Here is a 23,738-nt window from a genome sequence, read left to right as displayed (position 1 = left end):
TCAAAATTGGTCTGACCAACAAGAATCTTTGGAGGTCTGTATCTTCCTTAGGAAGCGTTCTTCAGGAAAATGACATAATGCATGTCAACTTATTTTTTGATGGGCTATCGATTGATGAATTATTGACATTTAAAACTGGACCACCCTGTGGATAAAGGTAACTGTCTTAATTTTTACTTTTTTGGTAATCATTGTCATTTCAATGAACATTGTAGCAATGTGTGTGGGAAAATGAAACATTGAAGTAAATTTTTAACATTTTTATTAACATATCAATTCCTACAAGGCACTATAAAACCATACAAGCTGTGATAATAATTGGTACTCTTAAATTGATGTGTCTGAAATGTATAATATGTAATTGTGTGTATAATTTAAGTGTCTTGTAGTCCTTACATACTAACGATATAACAAGATATAAAAAAGTAGCTTAGATCAGTCGATTAGATCAGCCTCGAGCCTTAACAATTAAACAGTCTTTCAATTACCCAGTAACCGGTTGATGATCATTAAGGTGGCTTCACACGCGACTTAATTATTGCCTCCAATACGATCACACCACTCACTTAATTATCGGTTTAAACTGTTCAAGTAATGCATGCTGCAATTGCACGTGTTGTAACCCCTCAGCTGATTCCTGGGTATCCTCTGGGTGGGTAAACCGCTTAATCCTCTAACATAGGTGTAACTGGTGGGGTGTCTCAAAATACTTTTCGGCACCTTCTTCTCCTTCTTTTTCTTGATATCTTTGGTGTTCGAGCAACTCTGCGATCTGTTGTACAAGTTCAAGTTTTGGAACGCCTTCCGCAAACTCTCCGCCGAGGTGGAGTGATGGTGTCTACTCCTCAAGATTTCACTTCCAGAGTCACTGCTGCTGCTCGAAATTCGGTTTGGTGATATGGAACGTTCTTTGTCCACTCTGGACACGTGTCCACCGGAATCGGAGCTGGAGGATCTGCTATCGTCAGTGCTGTGAAAGTCTTCCTGAGATCTTCGGGCTAATTTCCTGCTGATCACCCGGAACAGTCTGATGCCTCTAAGCTCACTCCTTGGAGAAGGTGTTCTCGGGGATGTATCTCCGGAACGGTCACTGGCCTCAGTGACAGTAAGAATCAACATTATGAAAGTTGGACAAAACTCGCGAAAATTAGCGGCAAAACTCAATAAGCTCGTTTCGCTCACTGGAAAGCGCTCCGTTTCCCAACCTCTATTTATAACAGAAAATGGAAAAGTTCGCGCGCATGGAAAAGCTGTTCCACGTGATAGAGGGGTTTGTTGAGGTGTTAATGCGGCATGTGATGTTTACCCTTTGTTATTAGCCACGAGGTATAAAAAGCTCCTAATTATCATCACCTTTTTGTTTCGTCTCACTTTTAATGTCTCTATCAAGAAACACTAAAAGAAATAATCTGCACTTGTGCGTGATTTTTCATTTCTACTTCTACAATAATCCAGAAACGTGCATTTGTCATGGAAACGTGAGTTTCTAACGTGAAATGTCAAGGCCCCAATCTGTAGGGTTTACTGTTTATAATTCGCTAATTAAACCTCCAACGTTAGAGCCAAAACAATGTCTGAAACAATGTCAATGAAAATATTTTTGTCGTGCCCTCCAGGTGCTTTGATCCTCTTCTTTTAAGGTTTTATACGAGAAAAGTGGCAATTGACTTGTCTCGAAGGGCCTAAGGGCTTAAAGGTAGGTTAGTTCAAGTTTTCCGATAAAATTTCACAATGTTAATGGTAAAAGTTTGAGGAGGGTCAAGGCCTGTTTTTTACAAGTTTTACACCACAGTTTGATATATCAAATCAATGAATTTATTCATAAAGCATCTTCAAGAGCGAATGTGAAAATGTCATAGAAAACATTATAAATCTAGATTTACATGTCAATGGAACTGTTTAAAGTCACGTTTTGACAGGCTATTACGATAATTTCTCCGCGAGAGGGCGTTTTGCATAGCACACTAGATATGTTTTGCTAAGCCGGATATATTTGGTGTGCTTTCACATTAAGGCCCAGTACTTTCAGTTCAGTCAACTTTATTCTAAGGATAATCAGAAGAATAAGTTTATTCGGAAGTGGAAGTACCGGCCCTAAATAACAAAAACGTTTTTTGATAAAAAAGTGTGTACTATAGTAAATTAGTCTATAATGGTGAAGCAAACCTGCTGCTGCTCTTGGTTCATAATCTGACACCCTCATATCACTCACAAAACTCAGGAATAACACAAACATGCAACTTTAACTTTACTTTTAATACCTTTTAGCACTTTAGTGAACGATATTCAAATTTTAAATTCAAAATAGATGTCATAGTGACAAACAAGAATGACATCTAGAAAATTAGCCGTTTTCTTTCGGATCTAAACGCGATATGATCCAAAGGTCACGTGACCTGCGTATAATTTTGTAATCATGGGGTCAGGTGATTTTTAGAAAAAAATAAAGTGGTGCCCTCCGGCGGCGGATTCAATCATCGCCTACTATACGAGAAGGCGATTGTCAAAAATTCCAATTTAGCGGAAATAGTGGTGACAGTTTGCGTTAGTATTGTGGAAATTGAGTTTTTTGAGTATTAGATCAATTTTTACGGTTTAAAATCAAGACTTGCGAACGTTATTTTTGTGCAGTGATTGAATGGTAGTTAGAAGTAGTGCTTTCTAGTACATTCAACTTATTAAGTACTTGTTACATGTACAGGTATGTGAGTTACATTTTAAAGCATCCTTCAATGTGAGAGCAACAAAAATAACTTTGAATGAATCTTCTTGGTAATAATATTTACCAGTTTTGCTTACCTAGTTTCAAGGAGTTACAGATTTTCTTATACTGATCAGTGTTTAAACTAGTTTGCTGTGTGTTGTACTTTCCAGGACAAATGTTCTAACCAATTTGTTTAGGCTGGACTTGATTGTGCATAAAAAGCTCTATCTAATACATATCTGGATCAGGAATAAACCTTTCTTTGATTTTTTACTCACAACTTGCAATCAACAATGTTTCTCACTGCATCTGAATACGTTTGTGTATAAAACGAAAACCGCTAACGCGGTTAAAAGTGACATTTTAGGCTTTCTAGTATAGAGGGCGGTGATTCTATCCAAATAGCTTTTGATCAAATGTCAAATTTGTGTCTTCATGGCCTCCTATTTAAGATGGAGATCTAGATTTATAGGCCACATTTGTTTCTACGCTCCATGGAGCTTTTTTGATGTCACGATGACGTAATTTAGCAAAACTATAATTTGAACAACTGTCAAATTACGTCATTGTGACGTCAAAAAAGCTCCATGGAGCGTAGAAACGAATGCGGCCATAATGTTTTCTATGGTATATGTCAAATTTACTTTCAAATAATTTCACGTTATATGTTTCACGAAATAGGACTGGTTTTATTTTCATTTAACTTGTTTGATCAAAGTTGCTGTTTTTTTCGTTTGCCAACACTTAAAAACGAAAAAAGTTTACTTTTTGGCACATCTACTGAAAAAAAAAATTGCGTAGTAGAAGATTGTGTGTGTGTATTTGTATCCCCTCAATATTAGGAAATCGTCCTGCCTACGTTTCCAGGCTAAAATCCCGTTGCCAAACTGCGTTGTTGTACGTAATCCCCTGGGGACTCCCGTCGGAAACAAGAAAATACTTTTTGTTTGTCAACAGTCGGTTATTTTTTTAATTTCGTTTGTTTTTTGTCCTTTCTGCCACGTTCCAGACTCGTTTCCTGGGGTCAGACTTTAATTAATGCTCCTAGTCCGGTTGAAAGATCATTACAAACTGTCCCAAAAACCATGTTTTTCCCTCTTTAGGGAAAAATTTAATATCCAAAACAAAAATTCTTCATTTATATCTAACAACTTTTTTTCCCCTTAAAATGCAGAATTTGCACTTTTTTCCAGTTTGTCAGTTAGAGAAAAATAAATGGGAAAAACACAAAAACAAACTGTGACGTAACATTTCATAGGTCTTGTGTGCGATTGGCGTTAAAGTCACATGCCTTTAAAACGTGCCCGAATGGTAAATCTCTTATTTGCCCAGTGGGTTTTGTATTACTCATTCAAACTCTAATTTGGTTTTATTTCGGCGCTTTTTACCGTTATTTGATTGAAATTCTTTACTGAAAACCTTTCCGGAACAGCAGCAGTTTTTTTGCATTTTCTAATTTTATTTTGAAATTAGTTTCGTTCATGAATAGTATTTATAGAGGTACAGCTATCAGGTGATACATAATCATAAGCTCTAAATAGATTTAGAATGTCAGTGAAATATATTTTAAGCAAAATATCAAACTAATTTGAGAGGGTTATTAAGGAAAAAAGTCGGTACCAATCAATTATTGTAAAGGTCCCATTTTACAAAATTTGTGATAGATTCAGGATCTTTTTAGGGGCCTCTGGCAATTTAAAACAGCTCTCAGTAGCATTTAGAGGTCTTTGGCACATTCAAAACGGTCCTAGAGGCTTCTGATTGGCTAAAACAAGTCTGGAAGGGTTTAAGGCACTTGTAGAAGCTTCTGGCACTATTTAAAAGGTTGTCAGTAGCATTTAGAAGTTTATGGAACACACATGTAGAGATCACTGGTGATTTAAAACAATTTTGATCAAAATTCTACCAAAAAAACTGCAATAGACAACCAAAACTAAAATTACCATTAATCTTAGTAATTCCAAGAGTACATAATAGAAAAATGTTTGGAGTAGGTATAATAGAGATTTTTTTAAAAAAAAATAGGATAATTTAAGACAGAGATGGAAAAAAGGGTAATAAATGCACATCAAAAGCTACAATTCAAGGCAATAGAATTTGAACTATTGCCAGGGAGTTTCTGTCAATTGTCAGATAGTTTCAGGCAATGTTAGATAGCTTCTGACACTGCCAGATAGTTAATGGCATTTATCAGATGGTTTCTGGCAATGCTAGATGATTTCAGGCAATTCTAGATAGTTTCTGACAGTCCCAAATAGTTTCTGGCAAATTGCCAGAAAAAATTAGTTGAACAAGTTTCAGAACTACAATTTTACTAGATTAACATAGAATGATAAATAATCTTACTTATAGATTAATGCTTCGCCCGGATTATGTAAAATTTTACTAGTTTCTTCTCTTCTGGAGAAAAGTTGCTTTGGATTAGAATTCTATCAACCTTTACTCGCATTCTATTAAACTGAAAACTGGACAATCAAAATACTTCCACCTGTTGCTAGAAAACACCATAATAATTGGGATGTACGAGAATAATAACAGGGCAAGGGATCAATATAAAAGCGCGGCTAATGAACGGCTGGAAAATGCCTTTTAGGGCACCAAACAGCGTCATGAGGGGGCTCATTTTGGATGTTTTTGTCGAAGCCGTTAATGGATAACACAAAAGCTTGTTTATATGTATGCGACCTTATTTACTTATCGGGAAGGTCGCGGAAAGTGTTCAATTAGGATAAGTGGCTTAGTGCAAAAAAATTGTTTTCTCGCCATGACGTTGTCCAGAATCCAGGAAAGTTTTGCCCACCTTTATGAGTCAATGTGGTTTACTAAGTGATTGGTGAAGAAAAAGCAACAACACTCGCAAACTACTTTATCCCTAACCTAGCTTCAACTCCTCTCAGTTCTGTCAGTGACAAATAAACATGTTCAAGCACGTAGCCACAAACGTTTTAAACAATGTAATTTGTATGTGTATCCAAACTGTCCTGAGTGAAAGTCTAATGATACTATTCTCCAGGCAAGCACAAACATGAGCAGGAGTTCTTCGGCGCCGTCATCATCGGAGACCTAAAGGTCATCCACAACATCATCAAATTTGGCATCAACCCCAACATTGTGGACGACGAGGGTTTGACCGCATTGCAGATTGTTGCAGAGAAAAACGACCTGATTGTGGGTTAGTTTTTGATCTGAATTTTTCATGGGTAACCTTTTGGTTTAGGCAAGCATCTTCTGAAAGAGAAAAAAGTGGATGTCAACTACCACACCTTAACCAGAAACCGTGATACTGCTTTAATCACTGCGGTGACCTTTGATAGATTGCAGTTTGCCACCATGTTGCTGCAGCATAAAGCTGACCCTAACCTGCTTAACTCATTTGGTAAGTTAATTAAAGTCGAACTGCAGATGAGTGAAGAAGATTCTTCAGATCAGACAGCTCTTCACCGAGCAGTCAGACGACAAAACTATCAAATGGTGAAAGCATTGTTGTTTGCTAAGGCTTCGCCTAATATTCAAGACGTTTTCGGCAACACCCCATTATCTCTAGCAGTTCTAGAGTATCCTTCCAGACGGATTGTCAAAGTATTGCTAGAATGGGACGCTGACCCCAATTTTGAAACCATAAAGCAACAACCCTTGATTATTGGTTGGTTATAGTTTCCAACTCTTCTTCAGTACATAGAGTGTTTCTGTTAGAGCTGGCTTTGTATTGTCGATCAGCACTGCATCTCCATCTGATGAAACAACTTCTAACCTTCAAAGGCGATATAAACATTCAAAATCTTATTACCGGACAAACTCCTTTGCATATGGTGTCCATAACTGGTTACCTGCCTTTGGCCAAATTGTTACTGAAACTTGGGGCTAGTGAAAGTATCAAAGATAGAATGGGAAGAACTGCTTTCGATATGGCAGTGCAACATGAACAATTTGGTGGGTTGTTATGTTATAGTTGTCAGGTTCTAACGGAAAAACCAGCAGATTTGGTGCGTTTTTACAAAGACAGACGCAGAATTGTGCGAGATATTATTGAAACAATTGGACCAGAATCGGTAGTGACGAAGAAAGATCACGATGCAAGAAGGAATGTTCGGTTCAGTGACCGTCAAGCTATTCCGTCTGGATCCAAGGACGAAAACCTTTGAAATGATTCAAGGAACGGAAATCCAGACTGATTTGTTTATAATTTTACTTTATGCTCGATTTTCATTCAATGAATTGAATAAAGCGATCCAAAATTGGTTATTCCTGGAAGTTCGGCAATGTTGTGTAATATTCTATTTATAAATACAGTTCCGAGATATCCAACAGAGGGAAGCGCACTGGACCGGCGGAAAGTGGAAAGAGGGACAATGGAAACTCATATCTGATTGCTGGATTCTAACAGTTTTACTGGGTAAACGCCTACAGGGAGAACCAAAAATAGACTACAGATTGTCATTGTTGTGTTCTAAATTTGAGTCACAGTTGGCCACCCGGTACAGAGTGAAGCAGAAAGGAACTTTTTGTACAAATTTTCAGCCACCATTACTAGATGATTTTAAAATTTGAAAGTTTGTAGTGAGAATTGACCAAAAAAACACGGTTAGATGTGAAAAAGTTCTAAAATAGACTAGAAAAGAAGGAAAAAAAAGGTAATACTGACCCCTCTAGCTCTTCATGTTACTGGGATATTGGATTTCAAAAAGTGGTAAAAAAAGACCCTTAATACCCCACCCCCAGGGTGTTTCATTTAACACCTTGGGTATAAGGGCCCTGTTCCTGGTATAAGGGTGAACAAACCCTCAAATTACATTTTTTGAAAGAAAAATTAAACAACCCTGCATAGACAAGACACTATTTTATCGGTGGATTAAACAGCAGCAATGCAGTTCTGGCAAAATTACAGGGCTGGGCAACAAAAGCTCATATTTCATGGAATTTCATTCGTTGAGGATTTCTGCCGTTGCATCGACCCGGGGCATCGTCCCCAAAATGGGGCGAGCGCCGCGTAAACGCTTACGTATTCTGGGGGCTCGAACTGGGTCAGCCGGGGCTCCCGCCTCGAAACTTGAATGAACAAAATGCCTATTGATCTTTTTGCTTTTGCAAAAGTGCACTAAACTCCATTAGAAATCTCTCTCTCTCTGTTTGTTCATTTTTGCATCCCCTCAAGGCAAAGTTATTTTTAGTAGCAGGAATTTTGGGGTAGTTACCAGACTGTCAACTTGATTATTCCGGGCTTTGGATATTGAGGGGTGATTTCTTAATTTAGACTGTCGGGGCGACAACCCCCTTAGTTGCTGGGTGATACAGTTGGAAATATATCATGAATGATTGGATACTAAACTGAATGGAAACTAGTTTGAGCTTTTTAGGCCACTAGGTCAGAATGATGCTTACGTCATTACATGTTGGACCAATCGGGTGTCAGGCAATGCGGGGTAGTTTTTTGTTGTTTGGTAACCCAGTTGCAACTTATTGATATTTGAAATTCGTTACGTTGCGTGCACTTTAAAAGTTTTTTGAATTGAAAATCGTTGAACCCCCGAAATAAACGGTGCTGAATTGCTCAATTGCTAACAAAAAACGATTCGAATATCTATGATTCTATGCCACGAACGGTCCTATATCACTTGTGGCATACTAATTAGGGCATCTTCGACTATTGTCTTGTTTATTACTAAATTTTCGTCCTAGAACTCGAAACCGTCCACTTTAAAGGCTTTTTTCAAATCGTTTTTTTTTTATTTGGTGGGGCCACTTGCATATCGTATATATACTTGCAGCTTGTTCTATTGCAATTATCAGTTACCACTAGGAACAATCGCAATGATTACCATCGTAAGTACTCTTCTTAACTTCGTTCTGTTCTTCCTTAAACTGAAAAATTCTGTTAGGTCACCATCACTCTGGCTGTAGCAGCCTACCAAGCATCAGCGCAAGCCGTAGTGACATCCCGTAGCAGCCAGTACTTTGTACAGAACCACAACGCTCTTGTAGCTCAATACATCGTCCCCCCAGCTGCCTTAACGTTTGCCCCAGCATCCTACGTAGTAGCAAGCCCCCCTCTTGTAGCCAGTCCACTTGTAGCTAGGGCGGCTGTAGCCCCATTCCTTGCCAATCCAGTCGTAGCTCCAACTCCGGGAGCTGTAGCAACTCAGCCTGCAGGACAACAGCCAGTACCAAGTCCCAACCCCGATGCGGAAACTGTCGAAGTTGAGTCGGCCAGAGTAAGGAGTCTGAGTCCGGTACAAAAAATCACGCAACAGCCAATCAGAGCAGCCCAACAACAACCTGTCAGACCGTTGAATTTGAGGTTGCTGCCTGTACCCCAGCCACAACAACGGAATGCCAAAGTGCAGGCGGCAGGACAAAGAACAGCCGCCCCCGGCGTGGTGAACGGTCAACGGTTTTTGTTTGCTTGAGATTTTAGTCTGGTTTGAATAAAGTTTGTTTCATTTTAGTGACTCAATTATTGATTTGAAAACGGGGAAAAACTGCATCAATAGAACCTTCTAGAGTCTAGATACAGAGTTCAAAAACTGTTATGGAGTGCTCTCCAATCAGACAATTGATTTTCATTTGAAACACCCTGTAAAATATCCGAATAATTAACACACTTGAGGCCAGAGTAACATGAATACAACCTGGTGACTTCTTCAGAAACAGTGTATAAGAAATCATTTGTGTGGGTTACCAATTGATTTTAATTTTACTTAAAAAATTCAAAATGGTCAACTTCCTTAGCTAAAGTTGTTTGATGGGATACTATTCAGATTTAGCCAACTATTTGGGATGCAAAATGTGCAACATTTGACTGTGAAAAACTATTTGCTAACCAATTGGTGAAAAATGTTTTTCGATTATTAAATGTTGATTTGGTGTATTTTAAAAATCTAAACCTACAAACACCTTTTTTGTTGAAAGAGAAGGGAACATAGTATTTCAAAAACCATCACCTTGTAAGTTTTTAAATTTGAGTCAAATATGAGATAAATATATAAACAAGTTAACAGAAAAACTAAATAAGATTTATTTTCTCTGGTTTGTAATATTGAGGAACACCCTGTATATTATTATTACAAAATAATAGCATAGACAACAAAACTTATGACATCTTGGTGAACGACACTGATGTAAGAAACTTACAAGTGGGGCAAAACTGGTCTCTTAAGCAGGACGTAATTTGACAGTTAGTCACAGACACAGGCTCTCTGATAGGTTGATTATTGTCAATTGTCAAATGACGTCACATCCGCCGTTCCCCCAACCCGTTGACATTGATGTACTGTTAGGTTAAACGAAGTATTCTATTGCTTTTAACAATTTTACTAATTATATCATCATTTCAATCAACAAATATGATTCTTATTAACACTTTCACTAATTACAATTTAATTACAAACTTTTCATCTTTAAAAAAATTGAAAAACAGTATTAAAGTACAAGAAGAATTTTCTGAAAACCACCTATTATGTGATTGGTCTTGGAGGAGCCATGAAACGAACAAAAATCAAATAAAACCCTCAAAGCAATTTTTGTGAAAAAATATCACTGTTTCAATTATAAGGCATGATCAGGGTCCACTTGGTAGTTAGTTGGGATAAAGTTTGAAGAATAACTTTTTAATTTGTTTTATTCATTAAAACCCCAAACACAAGAAAATCACTATCTATACCTTCACTTTCATCGATTGACCCATCGCATACCCAAAACTGAGTATTAGCGTCACGCAATAAGTCTTCCTTAGAATACTAAACGCATTTTATTGTCTGCATTAACAGTCTAGAAGGTCCGAAAAATTACAAATCGACCCCAAAACCGATTAAAAAGAACTGTAACGACACGCAGTATTCAGGTGGGGCTTCAACAGTATAAATAATTAGTGTCGACTTCAGAAAAAGCACATTCAACAACCAATAGTTTCGTTTAGTGTATCTGCCAGCTTTCAACTACGAGAACCACAATGTTCAAGTTCGTAAGTATCGACTTACTATAAGGTTTGCAAAGGAAATTATTTTAAAACTTCACCTTCAGGTCGCCATCCTAGCCATTGCCGCTTTCGCCCAAGTATCGGCAGCCCCATCAGGCATTCTGGCCCCAGCTCCTCTGGTAGCGGCTCCCCTGGCCCCCGCAGTGGTTACAGCTCAAAGTTCTCAAGTAATCGCCAGGAACTACAACGCATTGGCCGCTCCAATTGTAGCCCCAGCACCCGTCGTTGCAGCCCCTTGGTTAGCCCCAGCCCAAGTTGCACGAGTGGCCGCTCCTCTTCTTAGGGCTCCAGTGGTTGCTCCAGCTCCTTTAGTTAGGGCTCCAATTGTTTCTCCTTATTTAGCCAGCTCTTACGTGGCTAGCCCCTATGCTGCTCCATGGGTTTTGTAGGATGGGACCTAGTGAACTATTGTGACTGATTTTTTTGGTGTTGACTGTGTGTATATAGCTATTTTTATGAAAAATTGTATATATTGTATTTGCTCAATTTATTTGGTTGTTTTCTTTATTGTCTTGTCTACCATATTATCTTAAGAGACTTATCAACTCAAGAAGGTTTAAAAAGTTCCAATAGTTGATCCAAGTTCATTAAATCAACAGGAAAGTAATTTTTAGAATGTTATTAGGCTTTTCTGACAGTTTTTAGCTTCTTTAAATTCTCCTGTTCCACTAAAAAAGTCATAAAAGCCCATTGAAACTGTTTTAAACAACACAGTAAAAATGTAATAAACTGACTAACAAGACAATTCATATTAATCTGTGTCCAAGTGGTCATCCTGTATAGTTTGCTTGGATTACTATAAAATAAACTTAAAAAAGAGTGGACAAGAAGGTGACGGAACAAGTCTCTATATTTTATAATCTTCACAGTCTGCTTATTTAAAGTTACATTCAAAACCGATAACCTACTGACCAGTCCCGAAATCCCGTTAAAACTTTAATCTAGTTTATCCACCAATTAACACCAACATAACGCTGCAAGAAAAAATAACCCGCGGTGTTAATTTCCAAAATGGACCTGAAAAACGTTAGATTAGTAGTGCCCAGCAACTACCAAGATGCCAAAGATCGAGTTCTCTATCGTTCTGGTTTTGGCTGTGCTGTTTGTGTTTAGCGACACTTTTCCTAGGGAATCCCAGCTGGTGGTGCTGGACGGTAACTCCAGCTCCGTGGCTAACGCCAACCGAAGTTCAAAACAATTTTTCTGTAAGGTAGTATTTTTTCCTTTACCGAGTATAAAGCTAGAAGATTATTACAGTCCCGTACTTCTTTGGGTTTGGTTTGGTGCGATTCCTTAACGCGGAATGTGATGCTGGAAACGGTTTTACCGGTACTTGCTACACCAGAAGAGAGTGCAACATTCTGGATGGAAGCAGAGCCTCAAAATGTGCCAATGACGCTGGTTCCTGCTGCGTTTGTAAGTCAACTTTAATAGTTTCTCCAACCATTAACTTTAAATGAGTTGCAGTTCAACGCACCTGTGGGGAATCTTCAGACTTGAACAACACATATTTTGTAAGTCCCGGATTTCCTTCAACCTACACTGGTGGCGCAACATGTTCGTTCACCATAGTCAAACAGACAGACGCCTGTCAAGTCCGATTGGACTTTTTGACTTTAAACTTGGCCCAGCCCAACGCCAACGGCACCTGCAACACTGACGCCCTTACCGTAACCGGAGGGGCATCGGTGGTTCCCATAATTTGTGGAGAGAACAGTGGACAGCACATTTACGTGGACTTTAACGGCAACACCTCCATCACGGTAACGATTTACGTGAGGAGCACTAGTGCCGGATCCAGGTCATGGAACATCAAAGTGGCGCAAATCAATTGCAATTGTCCTTGGAGGGGTTAGTAGCTGAAGTTTTTTTGAAACTGTTTTAAAGTAAGTGGGGGGTGGTGTGTATAGCTCCTACTGGATGTTTACAGTTTTACAATGAACTTTCTGGTACTGTACGCAGTCTTAACTACGGCACTTCAAGTGTTTTGAGTGGAACTAGACAGTTGGCCGGACTGAACTATGGTATCTGCGTGAACATGTTTCCAGGTTGGTTATATCAGACATTGTGAGGGTTTTTCTATTATATTATGGGGGTATTCTATAGGATATTGTTCAATAGAATGGTCAGCTTCCTCAGATCTGTACAGTTTCTCAATGACTGGAAACACATTTTTGGCTGTAGGAGACGGGACAATTGGGACAACAGCCGCTGCTCTAACTGGACTTAGTTGCAATACCGATTTTGTGGTTATTCCTGCACCGATTCTGAACAGCAACGACACTCCTTTGAACACAGACAGATTTTGTGGAAATGGTTTTCCTACTGTAACTTGTAAGTAACAATCTTCCTTATATAGAGTAACTATAATAGTTTGATTGTTCCTAGCTTATTCTAAGCCATTCATTTTGACTGTTGTGACTGACGGAAATGAAGTAAACGACACCGGTAATCGCGGATTTTCGTTGAGTTTTCAGCAAGAACAGTGTTCTGGTACTTTAATAGCGGCTGGGAAACGATGATACAAATAAAACTTTCAAAAAAACTCCTTTTGTTTCAATTTCTGTTCCCATTTAAACCCAAAATAACTGGACTTTCTGGTGAACATTTATACTGCAATCCAAAGTGTTCCAATTTAAGACCGATTCCGTTGTTCAATTAGCACCTAACAATAATGCTAATTTTTAGTGACAACTCTTCAAAATGCAGTTACTCGTATTAAACAGTAAAATCAACAGACACATCTAACGGTCATTTCCTACTTGAGACTTTAGTCTGCTGCAAAATGTTTCATCGAGAGTTGCTGCTTCTTCTAGTGGTTTTATTCACTGTAAACTTCACTTTCTCCATTAACTTTGCAGACGATATGGATGATTTTGATGAAAGAAGTCCCAAAAAAAGTAAGTTGAATTACTGTGATACTCAGAAGATTGTACGTTTATATAAACTTTTAGTTTGGCCGAAAATTGGTTTGGTGCGTTTTGCCCAAGACTTGTGCACCACTTATGAAGGGTACTACGGTACTTGCGTCACTAGAAGACAGTGCGAACACATTAGTGGCATCCAATCGGGTAGTTGCACCACTAACGGATTGGGGAGATGCTGCATGAGTATGATAGCTACTGAAATTTGACGTTACATTACTATAATGGGTTGAATTTCAGTTCACAGGACTTGCGGACAAAGTTCTCCTTATAACAACACCTACTTCTCTAGTAGTGGATATCCGAATACTTTCAATGGGGATGACTCCTGTACTTTTACTATTATCCCATGTCCAACTGCTTGTCAGGTACAGCTGATGCCATATTGAAAATTACTTTAGCACATTTTCCTACTATATACAGGCAAGAATTGACTTTCTCAGTTTCACACTGGCACAACCTGACGGTAACGGCAACTGTATCGATGACTCCATGGTGGTGACTGGATCAGGTGGTAACGTCCCAGTAATCTGCGGTGACAACTCCGGACAGCACATCTACGTCACCTTCGTGGCGAACAGTAGCATCACCATCACCATTTCGACCTCGGGCACCGTTGACCTGGAGCGTAGCTTCAATTTCCTGGTGACCCAAATCGGATGCGACTGTCCTACTTTAGCACCCGCCGGATGTTTGCAGTACTTTACGGATCTGAGCGACACGGTGCGCAGCTTCAATTACGGTACTCAAATCAATGGGGCCGTGGTAACGTACGACAATACAACAACAGTGGCTGGTACTAGACAGTTGGCCAATACGAATTATGGGATTTGCGTCCAGATGAGTCCTGGGTGAGTTTGGTTCTATTTTTGTTAGTTCCTGAAAGTAAGTTGTTGTTGGGCAGGTACTGTTCGATTCAATGGGCTCAGACATCGGAAGGCACTTCGTTTACCGTGTCGAACAACACGGCTTTGGTGGAAGTGGTGAGTGGACTACCTGCAGATCCAGGTACTGACGGCAATTGCACCACTGATTTTGTGGTGGTACCCAATCCGTACTTTGCTAACGGTACCAGCGTGTTTACGGACAGGTTCTGTGGAAATCAATTTCCTACTGTTATCAGTAAGTTAGTTGACATTTTACTTTCAAATCAACTTGATGTGGTTTTCAATTCCTAGCTTCTTCAAAGCCATTTGTGTTGACTACAGTAACTGATGCCAATGAGTTAACTTCTCCAGACGTAGCAAATCGAGGATTTTCACTCACCTACACTCAACTACCGTGTAGGAACACTAATTCTTTGTTGCAGGTGACTGGATAATGTTGGTTTTGAGATAATAAAGTGGTTTTGAGATAATAAAGGTGTTTTCTGGTTTCTGGAAGAGAAAAAGCATTACTATTTGTTGGTAATGACTTATTATGACATCTTCTCTAACACTCCTGACTGATATAGAGCGTCAGAGATAGAGAGTAATAGCTCTAAAAACATTATAATTATTAAACTCGTTTTTTTGAACTAATTTTTCAAGGTTTTATGGCACAAATTTCACCGTTATGGCAAAACGCATTTAGCTCGGCGTAATCGCCAATTAAAGCTGAAAACCAACTAGTTGAGCAATCAACAATTCCATCTTAAGAACAATGGCCGGAGAAGGTAATGAAGAAAAAAATAATTAACCAACGAGAACAGTGCGGCAGAGTGTCAATGACGAACTCAAGGAAGAAATTTGCTTCGAAACGACAATAAAACCATTCTTCCCATCTAAATTAAGATGAAAGAAGCGTAGGACTAGGCGGGATTTCTAAGGTGTGATTAATCCATACATACCTGACCATGTGTAACTTTGCGTAGTGCGCAAAGTCTAGTGCGTCCAATCAAAATAATCGATATTTGTGCAAAACAGTGGCGTAACTGCAGTTTGATTGGGATTAGTTCAACAGGTTGAAAAGCAACAGAAAGAAGAGTGTGATTAATTTCTTGACAAGTTGCTGACATACCATTTTTCTCACAAGGTTTTTGTCACTTTCATCTTCATCAGGACATTTTTCAGAGTGTCTCCACGTTATTGCAGAATGTCAAAGTATCTTCAGAGACACTAATTTTCGACTTTTTTGTCATTACCGTCTTTCCAGGACGTTACAGTTGTGATTTCATCAAAAGTCTTTAGGAGTTTTTAAATCATTGTCAGAGCATCATCAGAGACATTAATTTTCAGGTTTACCAATTGATTTGCTTTGCTACATCTTACACACAATAAGTTTTTTGACTCTTTATCTTTCTCAGAACTCACTATAGAATGTCTAAGCATTTTCAGGGAGTCTTCTTCAGGGAGTATTCAAATCATTGCAGATTGTAAAAGCATCTTCAGAGACACACTAATTTTTGTAGTTCTTCTAGATGACAAATTGATTTTTACTTTGGTACATGTTTTCCACAAGGTTTTTGTCTTCCTCAGGGCAGTTAAGTGACATTAACAGAAGTATTTTTCAGAATTTTCAAAAGTGTTTAGGGTGCATATAGCGAGAATCAAAGGAAATTGAGATGACGTCACAATGTAACAGAACTTGATATGGTCATAAAAGTTATTCTTATTGGTTGACAACCCCAGATGTGCCGTCACTGGGTGTCTACGAACTCGTCCAACCTCGACGGTGACTTCCTTTGCTTTTCGCTTCGAATACGACGAAAATCAGAAAACAAAACGCATCGCAGCGTGGCGGTATCGGGTTCTGACAATCCGCTATCCTTTACCAACGTAACAATAGTTCGGACACCAGAAGACAAGCGAGGTAGTCAAAAAAGTGTCAAATACGCGGGCCAGTCAAAACCGGGAGTGTCATAAGCCTTTTGCGGCGATTCTTATCGATTTTACGCGCGTGTACATGTGTTGAAGCTGCGTCCCAAGATTGGTCTGCAACCTTGCAGTCTCTGACTTTTTGGAAGGGAAACCGGTCGTGGAAGTGACATGGAGTTCCGGTTCAACTTGAACGACATCTTCAAGGATTCGGTGATCGAGGTGGGCAGCACGCTGGTTCCCCCCGGATTCACCGGCGACAAAAGGGCATTATGGTAAGTCATCCCTTAAATCTGTAAAAAACCGCAAAACTGATGAAAGCATATGGGGTTGTTGCACACCCTTTTTTGTAGGAAGGGTGTCTATGCTTTTTTCTGTTCATTAATCACCCCCTTAAGGAAACTACCCTTAGAGAGTTAATTAAAAGGTTTGACCACCCCAGTGTGTATTTTACCCCTATTAACGTAAAAAGCATTAAATCATTTGTGTGTTTGGGTCAATACAATCATTTCTGTTCACCAAGCAACCAAGTTATTTTCAACTTTTTTATACAATCTACTTTTTGTGTATTAATGTGACTAGAATAAAGAAACCAATAAAAGCCATTAAACTACACACTTACAAAACTACAATTGAATAAAACCATCCATTTTTGACCATATTTTTCTAAATACAAAAGGACAGCTGAGGTTAAAGATTAGGCTCATATAGAAAGAATTTTCAAAAACATAACAAAAATTTGCAAATAGAAAAAATCTCATCAAGAAGTAACACAATCTCAAAGAAGCATTTTGCTTCAGATGATTTAGAATTTTTTTAAAGTATCAGCTCCCATCGAATCAATTCACTAAGATCCTAATGTATTTCTGGTTTTTTGATACTATATTCTTCCTTTTTGTGTTTTAACGTTCATTTTGTAGATCAACAGTTCTCTTCAGAAATTCTATGAAGAAGTTAATTATGTAAAAGATATTCCTGATGTGAATACAAGATTTATGTTTCCTCTAAACAGAGGAAGAGTGTAGTTATGACATATTAACTTTCATCAGCTTAAACTGAACTAAAAATATTCAATTTACACCATTACAAATCATAATAAGCATTTTAAAATACCCAGAATCTATTATTATTGTGGTAGACTTTTGGTGAATGTTTCATACACGTTGCATAATGTATTGACTGTAATCACGTCAACATATTGACATCATCGCAATAATAATTGAGTACTGAACAAACACCGCAGGTTACATTTGTACGAGTGATAATAAGCTTAGTTTGGTTTTCATGATGAGTGTTTACTTGTACGTAATGTAAACATTTACTTTTGATTTGCCCCTTTCTGTGTAGAACTAGAAATAGCTCCTCAGACGTTATCAAGCTTTTTTGGGGCAAATCATGAAAATTAAATGGAATTTTCTACGAACTGTCGATGAAAACACTTTATTATTAATTGTTTGCTATTTTCCTTACAATCATCCTTGAACTATCGATATAATAAAAATAGGTATAATGCCCCGACCTAGTTCACCCCCTCTGCGAGGGGGGGTTACCGGCCTTGTCTTGCTTGCAACCCTTCAAACTTCATATAAACGCGAGGCTAAAACCGGAAATTGCCAATATTTTCAACCCCATTAACCTAATTTATCCACTATGGGTATGTGTTTTCCATGCACCATCCTCTCCATTACGGTTGCATGTTTCCCACAGCGCGGCTTGCGGTGAATAATGAGCCCCTATATTTACTCATATCAAAGCTTAATGTGGAAAAAAATTTAACAACTCAAAAGAGAGGGTTTTTGCGTACTTTGCCCTCCATGTCTGGCATTATAAAATGGCGTGACCGCCAGAATGTATAGATTGGAAAGGCTGATGTCCGGTCTGCATGCCACCACGCACTTTGAAAGTCAGTGGGGTGAATGTCATAAACTCTTGTGGTATTATTTGTTTTTAGTTTTAGGTGCTCTGAGTTATAAAAGTAAAGTCTACAATCCAGGATTTATGGATGGAAGTTTTTCTAGGTTCAGCCAGTCAACTAAGAGAAATGACCGGACAAATGTCTTTGGCAACAAAATAGCATATAGGGGATGATGACTAAAATGTTTAAAATAATTCACTCTAGAACAAACATCGATTGGACTTTCTGTTTAGTTAAATAAGTGGAATTAATCTGGAAAAACGTTATTATTAATGCAAAATGCGTTGGCGTTAGTACAAGTCCGAAACACAGGTCTTAAATAAGGAATTTGTTTTCGGCATGTGCCTGAACACGTTAAGAATGCGTTTTGCCACTGTAAATAAAATGCGTGCAATGAATATTTATAGACGTAATGTGTGTATTTGGGAGCGATATACGACAAGGCCAAGGTGAACCTGAATTTCTTGGTCCAAGTAATTTTCAAGTAATCAAGCATTGTTTTAACATAGGGAAGTGTTGCTTTTGCGCCGTATTAACATCCTGTGACTCAAAAAACATTGATTTATCCAAAAAATGCGATACCTATATAAAGCAGTGCTCAATCTCGAATTAAGGCAGTAGCTTTGAACTGCCATTTTAAATCACTTGAAGGCCCCCTATTATGTAACATACAGGGTGTTTAGAGACAGTTAACCCTGGACACCCTGTAAGATCCATATACAGGTGTGGTAAATCCAAAAGCGACCATAGGAAAACCGTGTAACGGACAGAGAAACGTAGGTAATTGCATGCGCGGGAGAAAGACAACAAACGAAAAAAATATCAAGTAGGCCATATTTTTAGCGCGCTGTTGCCAAACGCCGTAAGTATTCAATACCCTCGACAAACTTACTTACGGCGTTTGGCAACAGCGCGCTAAAAATATGGCCTACTTGATATTTTTTTCGTTGACGTTCTTGACATTCTTGACTCAACCGATCTCGTATTTCTTACCGTTGCTGAGATTCCAATATGATGTGGTTCCTGTGTATTATCTATACCAAAAATCTATTAACAAATTTTGTTCCCACTGTATTCAAGTAGTTCCAGCAAATACATAAAATGATACAACTAATTTCCCTCATTTGGGTAAGATAACACCAGGATTGTTGTTTTTTTTTTTAGGGACACCCAGTCAAAAGTCACCCAAATAGTGAATGCAATGGGTGAAGCGTCAGCCCACGCCCAAGGCCTGTCAAAACCAATCACGACAGCGGATAAGCTGAGAAACTCCGAGCACAGACTCTACCTGCTCATTGACCAGAATGCTAACCAGTAAGTTAACCCACAGGGGTGAAATGTAGTCTTAGCTTTTGACTGGCATGATCAAATGTTTGTTGCAAACTTTTATGATGAAAAATTGTGCATACTCAATTGGGTTAAGTATTGGCGTTTCAAGATAAGAATTAAGAGATACTCCCTCTGGTGATCAGTTTTGAAAACAGTGTCGGCCATTCCAGCTGTCATTTCTCCCTTTGTTTACATTGATTTTGACAGTGACAGTGTCATATTATTTATAATGTTAGGTTAGGAACGGGTTGCCCGATTTTAGTTTTTAGTTTAACGGGCGCTGCGATCTTAACTTGAAACGCCAATAGTTATTTTGGTATTTAATTGAGGGAAAACCGCGCTTTCTAAGATGATTACCGTGTTACTTTGTCGTATCTTGACACGCTCTGATTAAACCACTAAACCTAGTGAAATCTCCCGGCTTTGTTTTGTCAAGAATTAAAAACAGTATTGGGGCTTTGCCCCCATAGCCGCCTGCATATTGTCTATCTACTTGGTCTGGTTTGCTGTTAAAAGCCCACATGTTGATTGGCACTGATGGTTTGAAAAACCGTTGAACACCAGGTGGTTATCCTCTAGTAAAGTACCATCGCACAAATCTTTGTCGATGTCAAAATGGTTTGCAGATGTGGAGTTGGGTTAGTGTGTCATTTCCTTATTTGAAATGAAATTTCCTGTAATAAATGGGTTTTACAAATTGCACGTCGTTTTTCAAGTTGATATGGTTAAATTACGCCGTTATTATTATTGTTATAAATTAAGTGGAAATGTATGTGTGCCAGGGGTTTTGTAATTGAGGAAGTTATAAATCTAAAAGTTGGTGGAGCAATCAGAAAAATGTGTAAATCCGTTTTTGCTTGAACTGAAAATAATTTTTTTAGGGATAAAGGTGCGGTAACTGGAATGCTAAAAACAGGAGAAAAAAGCTTGTACGTCTTTGACAGGGACGGTCAACACTATCAAGTCTCCCCGTCCTGTGTCCTGGACTTTTACATTCACGAATCTCGACAACGATCTGGGTTTGGCAAGCAACTGTTTGAACACATGTTGCGCGTAAGTACCCCTTTACCACGCTAGGGCTGCATTAGGACAAGGGGAATTTCAGAAGGAACAAATCCAGCCGGTCAAGATAGCAATCGACCGACCCAGCGATAAATTTTTAGGATTTCTCAACAAACATTACGGCCTCAACGCCCCCGTAAAGCAAATGAATAACTTTGTGGTGTTTGACGGGTTTTTTCCTAGGGCTACAGAGCCTACGAAGCCCGTAGAAACTGACAACAGGTACGCACGCATTAACTCCTGCTTAACTAGTAGTGTATATACTCAACCTAAACTTCATATACTACTTAACGTGTGTTATTAACGCAGTAACACCCCGAGCAGAAAACAATCAGCTAACGGTCTACAACAAGGTCATCCGTCACGTCCATTTGGTCGTTATGGGGCTCCTAGGCCCCCGTGTAGTATGGGACAGGTATACTAACGTCACGTTAATTTTAATCTAGACTTAATAAGAATAAGTATAATATAAAACCGGAGGACCTTATTCCAGATAATCCATAACGAATCGGCGGTGATGCAGGGCAATAAAAAACCTACAGGGTAAGTTTTTAAACTTCTTAAACCTCAAACTAACACCTGCATGACACTTCTTTGGTACAAATTGCATGCCTCGTTTACTATAGCACTAGATCTGACCCTACCGCCAATCTTCATTCGGGACAGCCCTACCATCCCTACAGGTGAGTTTAGAACAGAGTGGCCCTCATCAAGGCAGTTAACACTATTTGAATAGTGAACAAATGGGCTGGCAAGCCACTCAAAGCGCTCCCAATATGCAGTACTACCCTTCAAACCCCATTACGTATCAAAATTACTCTATGGCCCAAGGGGATGCTCCTGTAATGCCACCAAAGTACAACCCTCAAGCTGGATATCAGTACATGTCTCCACCAGTCAGGGACCGTGAACCGCTAATTCCACAGTCATTTGATGGCACTCCGCGAATGCCAGCTCATTACGTCCAATCGCAACCTTTACAACCACAATTTTCCTCCATGCCGGTACAAGCCACTGTCTCGGCGCCCATGCAGTCTTACTATCAATCAAACACCACAAATCAAACTATTACAGACACTTCTAGAACCAATAATTACATGAAGCTCCAATCTGACTTACCCATCAGAGAGGTATCATCGGCAAACACTCAACTGAATTATACAAACCAAGCTTCAAATTCTGCAATTTCACCTCAAATTCAAGCAATTACTGCTGGTGGTGTGGTATCACAGAATGATCCAAATACATCACTTCGACAAAATGCCCAAGAAAGCTTCAGTACTACAGCAGTGCCTCAAACCCTTCAGTCTGACGTTAATGCGCAGCAACCTTCTGCCGGTTTGTTACCACCAAACCCACAAATGGCTTATCAACCAAATGTCCAAGAAACTCACAGTACTACTGCAGTACCTCAAAACGTTCAGTCAGGCACTACGTTCAATGTGCAGCAGCAGCAAGTTTTTCAGCCGTCACAAGCAGGCTATCACCAACCAAATCCTACTGTACCATCGTACATGATGCCTCAAAACGCTCAGAGTACTACTAGATTTCATCAAGAACCTCCGGTTCAGCAAGTTTCTGAAATACCCCAAAACACTCAGTTACTTCAGCAAAGTCAGCCAATACCTTCAAGCGCGTATTTACCATACGATACCAAAGAACAGCCAACCCCAAACCGTGACCTACAAATTATTGAAGAGGAGGAAAGGTAATCAAACTTCATCGCATTTTAGCTTTATGACAACTGTCAATTTACAATCGTTTTACGGCGCGTGTAGGTACCCCAATCAGCCTCGCGAGGTGGATTTATCCAAAGGATACCCTCCCCAACACCGGTAAGATAATTAAACTACTTATTAAAACAGTACAAAAAATTGTTTGTACTGTATTTTTAGTCAAACCCCCGTAGCTGCAAGACCACCCATTGTAATTAGAAACTAAACCGTAAGGTTCCAGATTATCCCAAAATTCCTGTCCTGTTAAGCCTTTATTTCAGTTCTTTTAAAATGGTGAGTGTTTTCTTTAGTTGTCCACTACATCACTGCTAACACATTTTTTTTGTTTTTGTTTGATTTTTTTACTTTTATTTTTTTTTGTTTGCAGGACACAAATCGTATCACAATAAATCCCGCGCTACCACCAAAAAAAAAAAACCCTACTACACCAACCCTAGCCAGTAGTTTTGTATAAATAAATAATTGCAGCGAAATTTCCGCCCAAAATGCGCCGCCCAAATTGGACCGTCCCAATTCGCTCAATTTTGACGCGATCGACCTGGAGCCGACCAACAATGGTAAACAGGAAGACGAAGAGATCGCGGACGGCAACCAGGAACACGACAGCCTGGACGGAGACGCTATCGAGAAGGAAATCGAAATGGTGCAAGACGATCGGAGCACTCCAGGCTCAAAAGGTTTTAACAGTCCGCAAATTGAGGCGGCCGGTCTTGATACCCCTGGGCGCAACTCCAGGGGTCTTACCGAACAAGGTTACTTTGACCTTAAGTTTTATCACAACAAGTTATGGTAAAAGCGCCTAAGCTAGGCTGTTTTTTTTAAGTTTTACTTTGGGACAAAGGCTATATTTTGTTTTTGATACACACATAGAAAGGGTCAGTTTGCACAACGGTCACTGTGATATAAATATGAGGACTTGTGTCCACAAAGCACTATACATCAGGTACTGGTTGGCAGGATTTAGAGTGCAATTTTGCTTTTTTGGATGTATACGTAATTTGGAATCACCAAAGTTTTCTGTAGAACTGGTAATAAAGGCTTGAACCGGAACTGAGATTTTTATTCGGCCGTTTTTTCGGTTTTTATTTTGTGTATATTTGTTTTTATATTTATTGTTATTGTTTTTCTCTGAAATGACGCATTTATTATTTAAATTGGTAATATATAATAAAGAAACTATAAAATATAGAAAGCTTAATAAATAAACGGTGTTTTATTGCAAAAAGGGATTGCTTTCGCGAACAAACCTATTAGACACTTTAAGTGGCAGCAAAACCTTATACGTAACTTTACGGGCTATA

General features: G+C 39.0%; 7 protein-coding genes across 11 annotated transcripts; 6 read left to right on the top strand and 1 right to left on the bottom strand.

Moving 5' to 3' along the window:
• Positions 1 to 253: 253 nt before the first annotated feature.
• On the bottom strand, positions 254 to 2,331 carry LOC145731748 (uncharacterized). The gene is made up of 2 exons (XM_081983681.1): positions 2,167 to 2,331; positions 254 to 1,682 (listed from the first exon to the last, which is right to left on the bottom strand). The coding sequence occupies exon 2, from the start codon at positions 1,117 to 1,119 to the stop codon at positions 571 to 573; it is 549 nt and encodes a 182-aa protein (XP_081839807.1). The 5' UTR covers positions 1,120 to 1,682; positions 2,167 to 2,331; the 3' UTR covers positions 254 to 570.
• Positions 2,332 to 5,344: 3,013 nt separating this feature from the next.
• LOC145732060 (uncharacterized) lies at positions 5,345 to 6,955 on the top strand. Its single transcript, XM_081984089.1, has 6 exons — positions 5,345 to 5,665; positions 5,718 to 5,876; positions 5,922 to 6,080; positions 6,129 to 6,347; positions 6,398 to 6,634; positions 6,683 to 6,955. The coding sequence occupies exons 1-6, from the start codon at positions 5,623 to 5,625 to the stop codon at positions 6,844 to 6,846; spliced, it is 981 nt and encodes a 326-aa protein (XP_081840215.1). The 5' UTR covers positions 5,345 to 5,622; the 3' UTR covers positions 6,847 to 6,955.
• An 876-nt stretch (positions 6,956 to 7,831) lies between these two features.
• LOC145732061 (uncharacterized) lies at positions 7,832 to 9,146 on the top strand. Its single transcript, XM_081984090.1, has 2 exons — positions 7,832 to 8,524; positions 8,581 to 9,146. Exons 1-2 carry the CDS (start codon positions 8,513 to 8,515, stop codon positions 9,106 to 9,108), a joined length of 540 nt encoding a protein of 179 aa, XP_081840216.1. The 5' UTR covers positions 7,832 to 8,512; the 3' UTR covers positions 9,109 to 9,146.
• A 1,358-nt stretch (positions 9,147 to 10,504) lies between these two features.
• LOC145731913 (uncharacterized) lies at positions 10,505 to 11,065 on the top strand. The gene is made up of 2 exons (XM_081983905.1): positions 10,505 to 10,661; positions 10,721 to 11,065. Exons 1-2 carry the CDS (start codon positions 10,650 to 10,652, stop codon positions 11,063 to 11,065), a joined length of 357 nt encoding a protein of 118 aa, XP_081840031.1. The 5' UTR covers positions 10,505 to 10,649.
• A 668-nt stretch (positions 11,066 to 11,733) lies between these two features.
• LOC145731912 (uncharacterized) lies at positions 11,734 to 13,236 on the top strand. The gene is made up of 6 exons (XM_081983904.1): positions 11,734 to 11,881; positions 11,934 to 12,092; positions 12,144 to 12,527; positions 12,587 to 12,724; positions 12,783 to 13,010; positions 13,065 to 13,236. The coding sequence occupies exons 1-6, from the start codon at positions 11,734 to 11,736 to the stop codon at positions 13,196 to 13,198; spliced, it is 1,191 nt and encodes a 396-aa protein (XP_081840030.1). The 3' UTR covers positions 13,199 to 13,236.
• A 189-nt stretch (positions 13,237 to 13,425) lies between these two features.
• On the top strand, positions 13,426 to 14,961 carry LOC145732059 (uncharacterized). Its single transcript, XM_081984088.1, has 6 exons — positions 13,426 to 13,576; positions 13,631 to 13,786; positions 13,841 to 13,968; positions 14,024 to 14,451; positions 14,505 to 14,722; positions 14,779 to 14,961. Exons 1-6 carry the CDS (start codon positions 13,462 to 13,464, stop codon positions 14,919 to 14,921), a joined length of 1,188 nt encoding a protein of 395 aa, XP_081840214.1. The 5' UTR covers positions 13,426 to 13,461; the 3' UTR covers positions 14,922 to 14,961.
• Positions 14,962 to 16,228: 1,267 nt separating this feature from the next.
• LOC145732057 (alpha-tubulin N-acetyltransferase-like) lies at positions 16,229 to 23,643 on the top strand. Of its 5 annotated transcripts, none has more exons than XM_081984084.1 (11): positions 16,229 to 16,670; positions 19,475 to 19,624; positions 20,521 to 20,692; positions 20,745 to 20,923; positions 21,011 to 21,116; positions 21,195 to 21,244; positions 21,328 to 21,384; positions 21,438 to 22,409; positions 22,480 to 22,536; positions 22,597 to 22,710; positions 22,906 to 22,936. In XM_081984084.1, exons 1-10 carry the CDS (start codon positions 16,567 to 16,569, stop codon positions 22,640 to 22,642), a joined length of 1,893 nt encoding a protein of 630 aa, XP_081840210.1. In that variant the 5' UTR covers positions 16,229 to 16,566; the 3' UTR covers positions 22,643 to 22,710; positions 22,906 to 22,936. The 5 variants fall into 5 exon arrangements, with proteins under 5 accessions (XP_081840210.1, XP_081840209.1, XP_081840212.1 ...); XM_081984083.1 differs by having other exon boundaries at positions 16,230 to 16,670; positions 22,805 to 22,936; XM_081984085.1 differs by lacking the exons at positions 16,229 to 16,670; positions 19,475 to 19,624 and adding an exon at positions 19,912 to 20,277 and having other exon boundaries at positions 22,805 to 22,936.
• The last annotated feature ends 95 nt before the right edge of the window (positions 23,644 to 23,738 follow it).

Source organism: Ips typographus, linkage group LG7 (genome assembly GCF_016097725.1).
Source record: "Ips typographus isolate SLU linkage group LG7, UJ_Ityp_2.0, whole genome shotgun sequence".
Classification (NCBI taxonomy): Eukaryota; Metazoa; Arthropoda; class Insecta; order Coleoptera; family Curculionidae; genus Ips; species Ips typographus.
The sequence above is the reverse complement of the archived record's forward strand: the minus strand, read 5'-3'. Positions and strand labels throughout refer to the sequence as shown.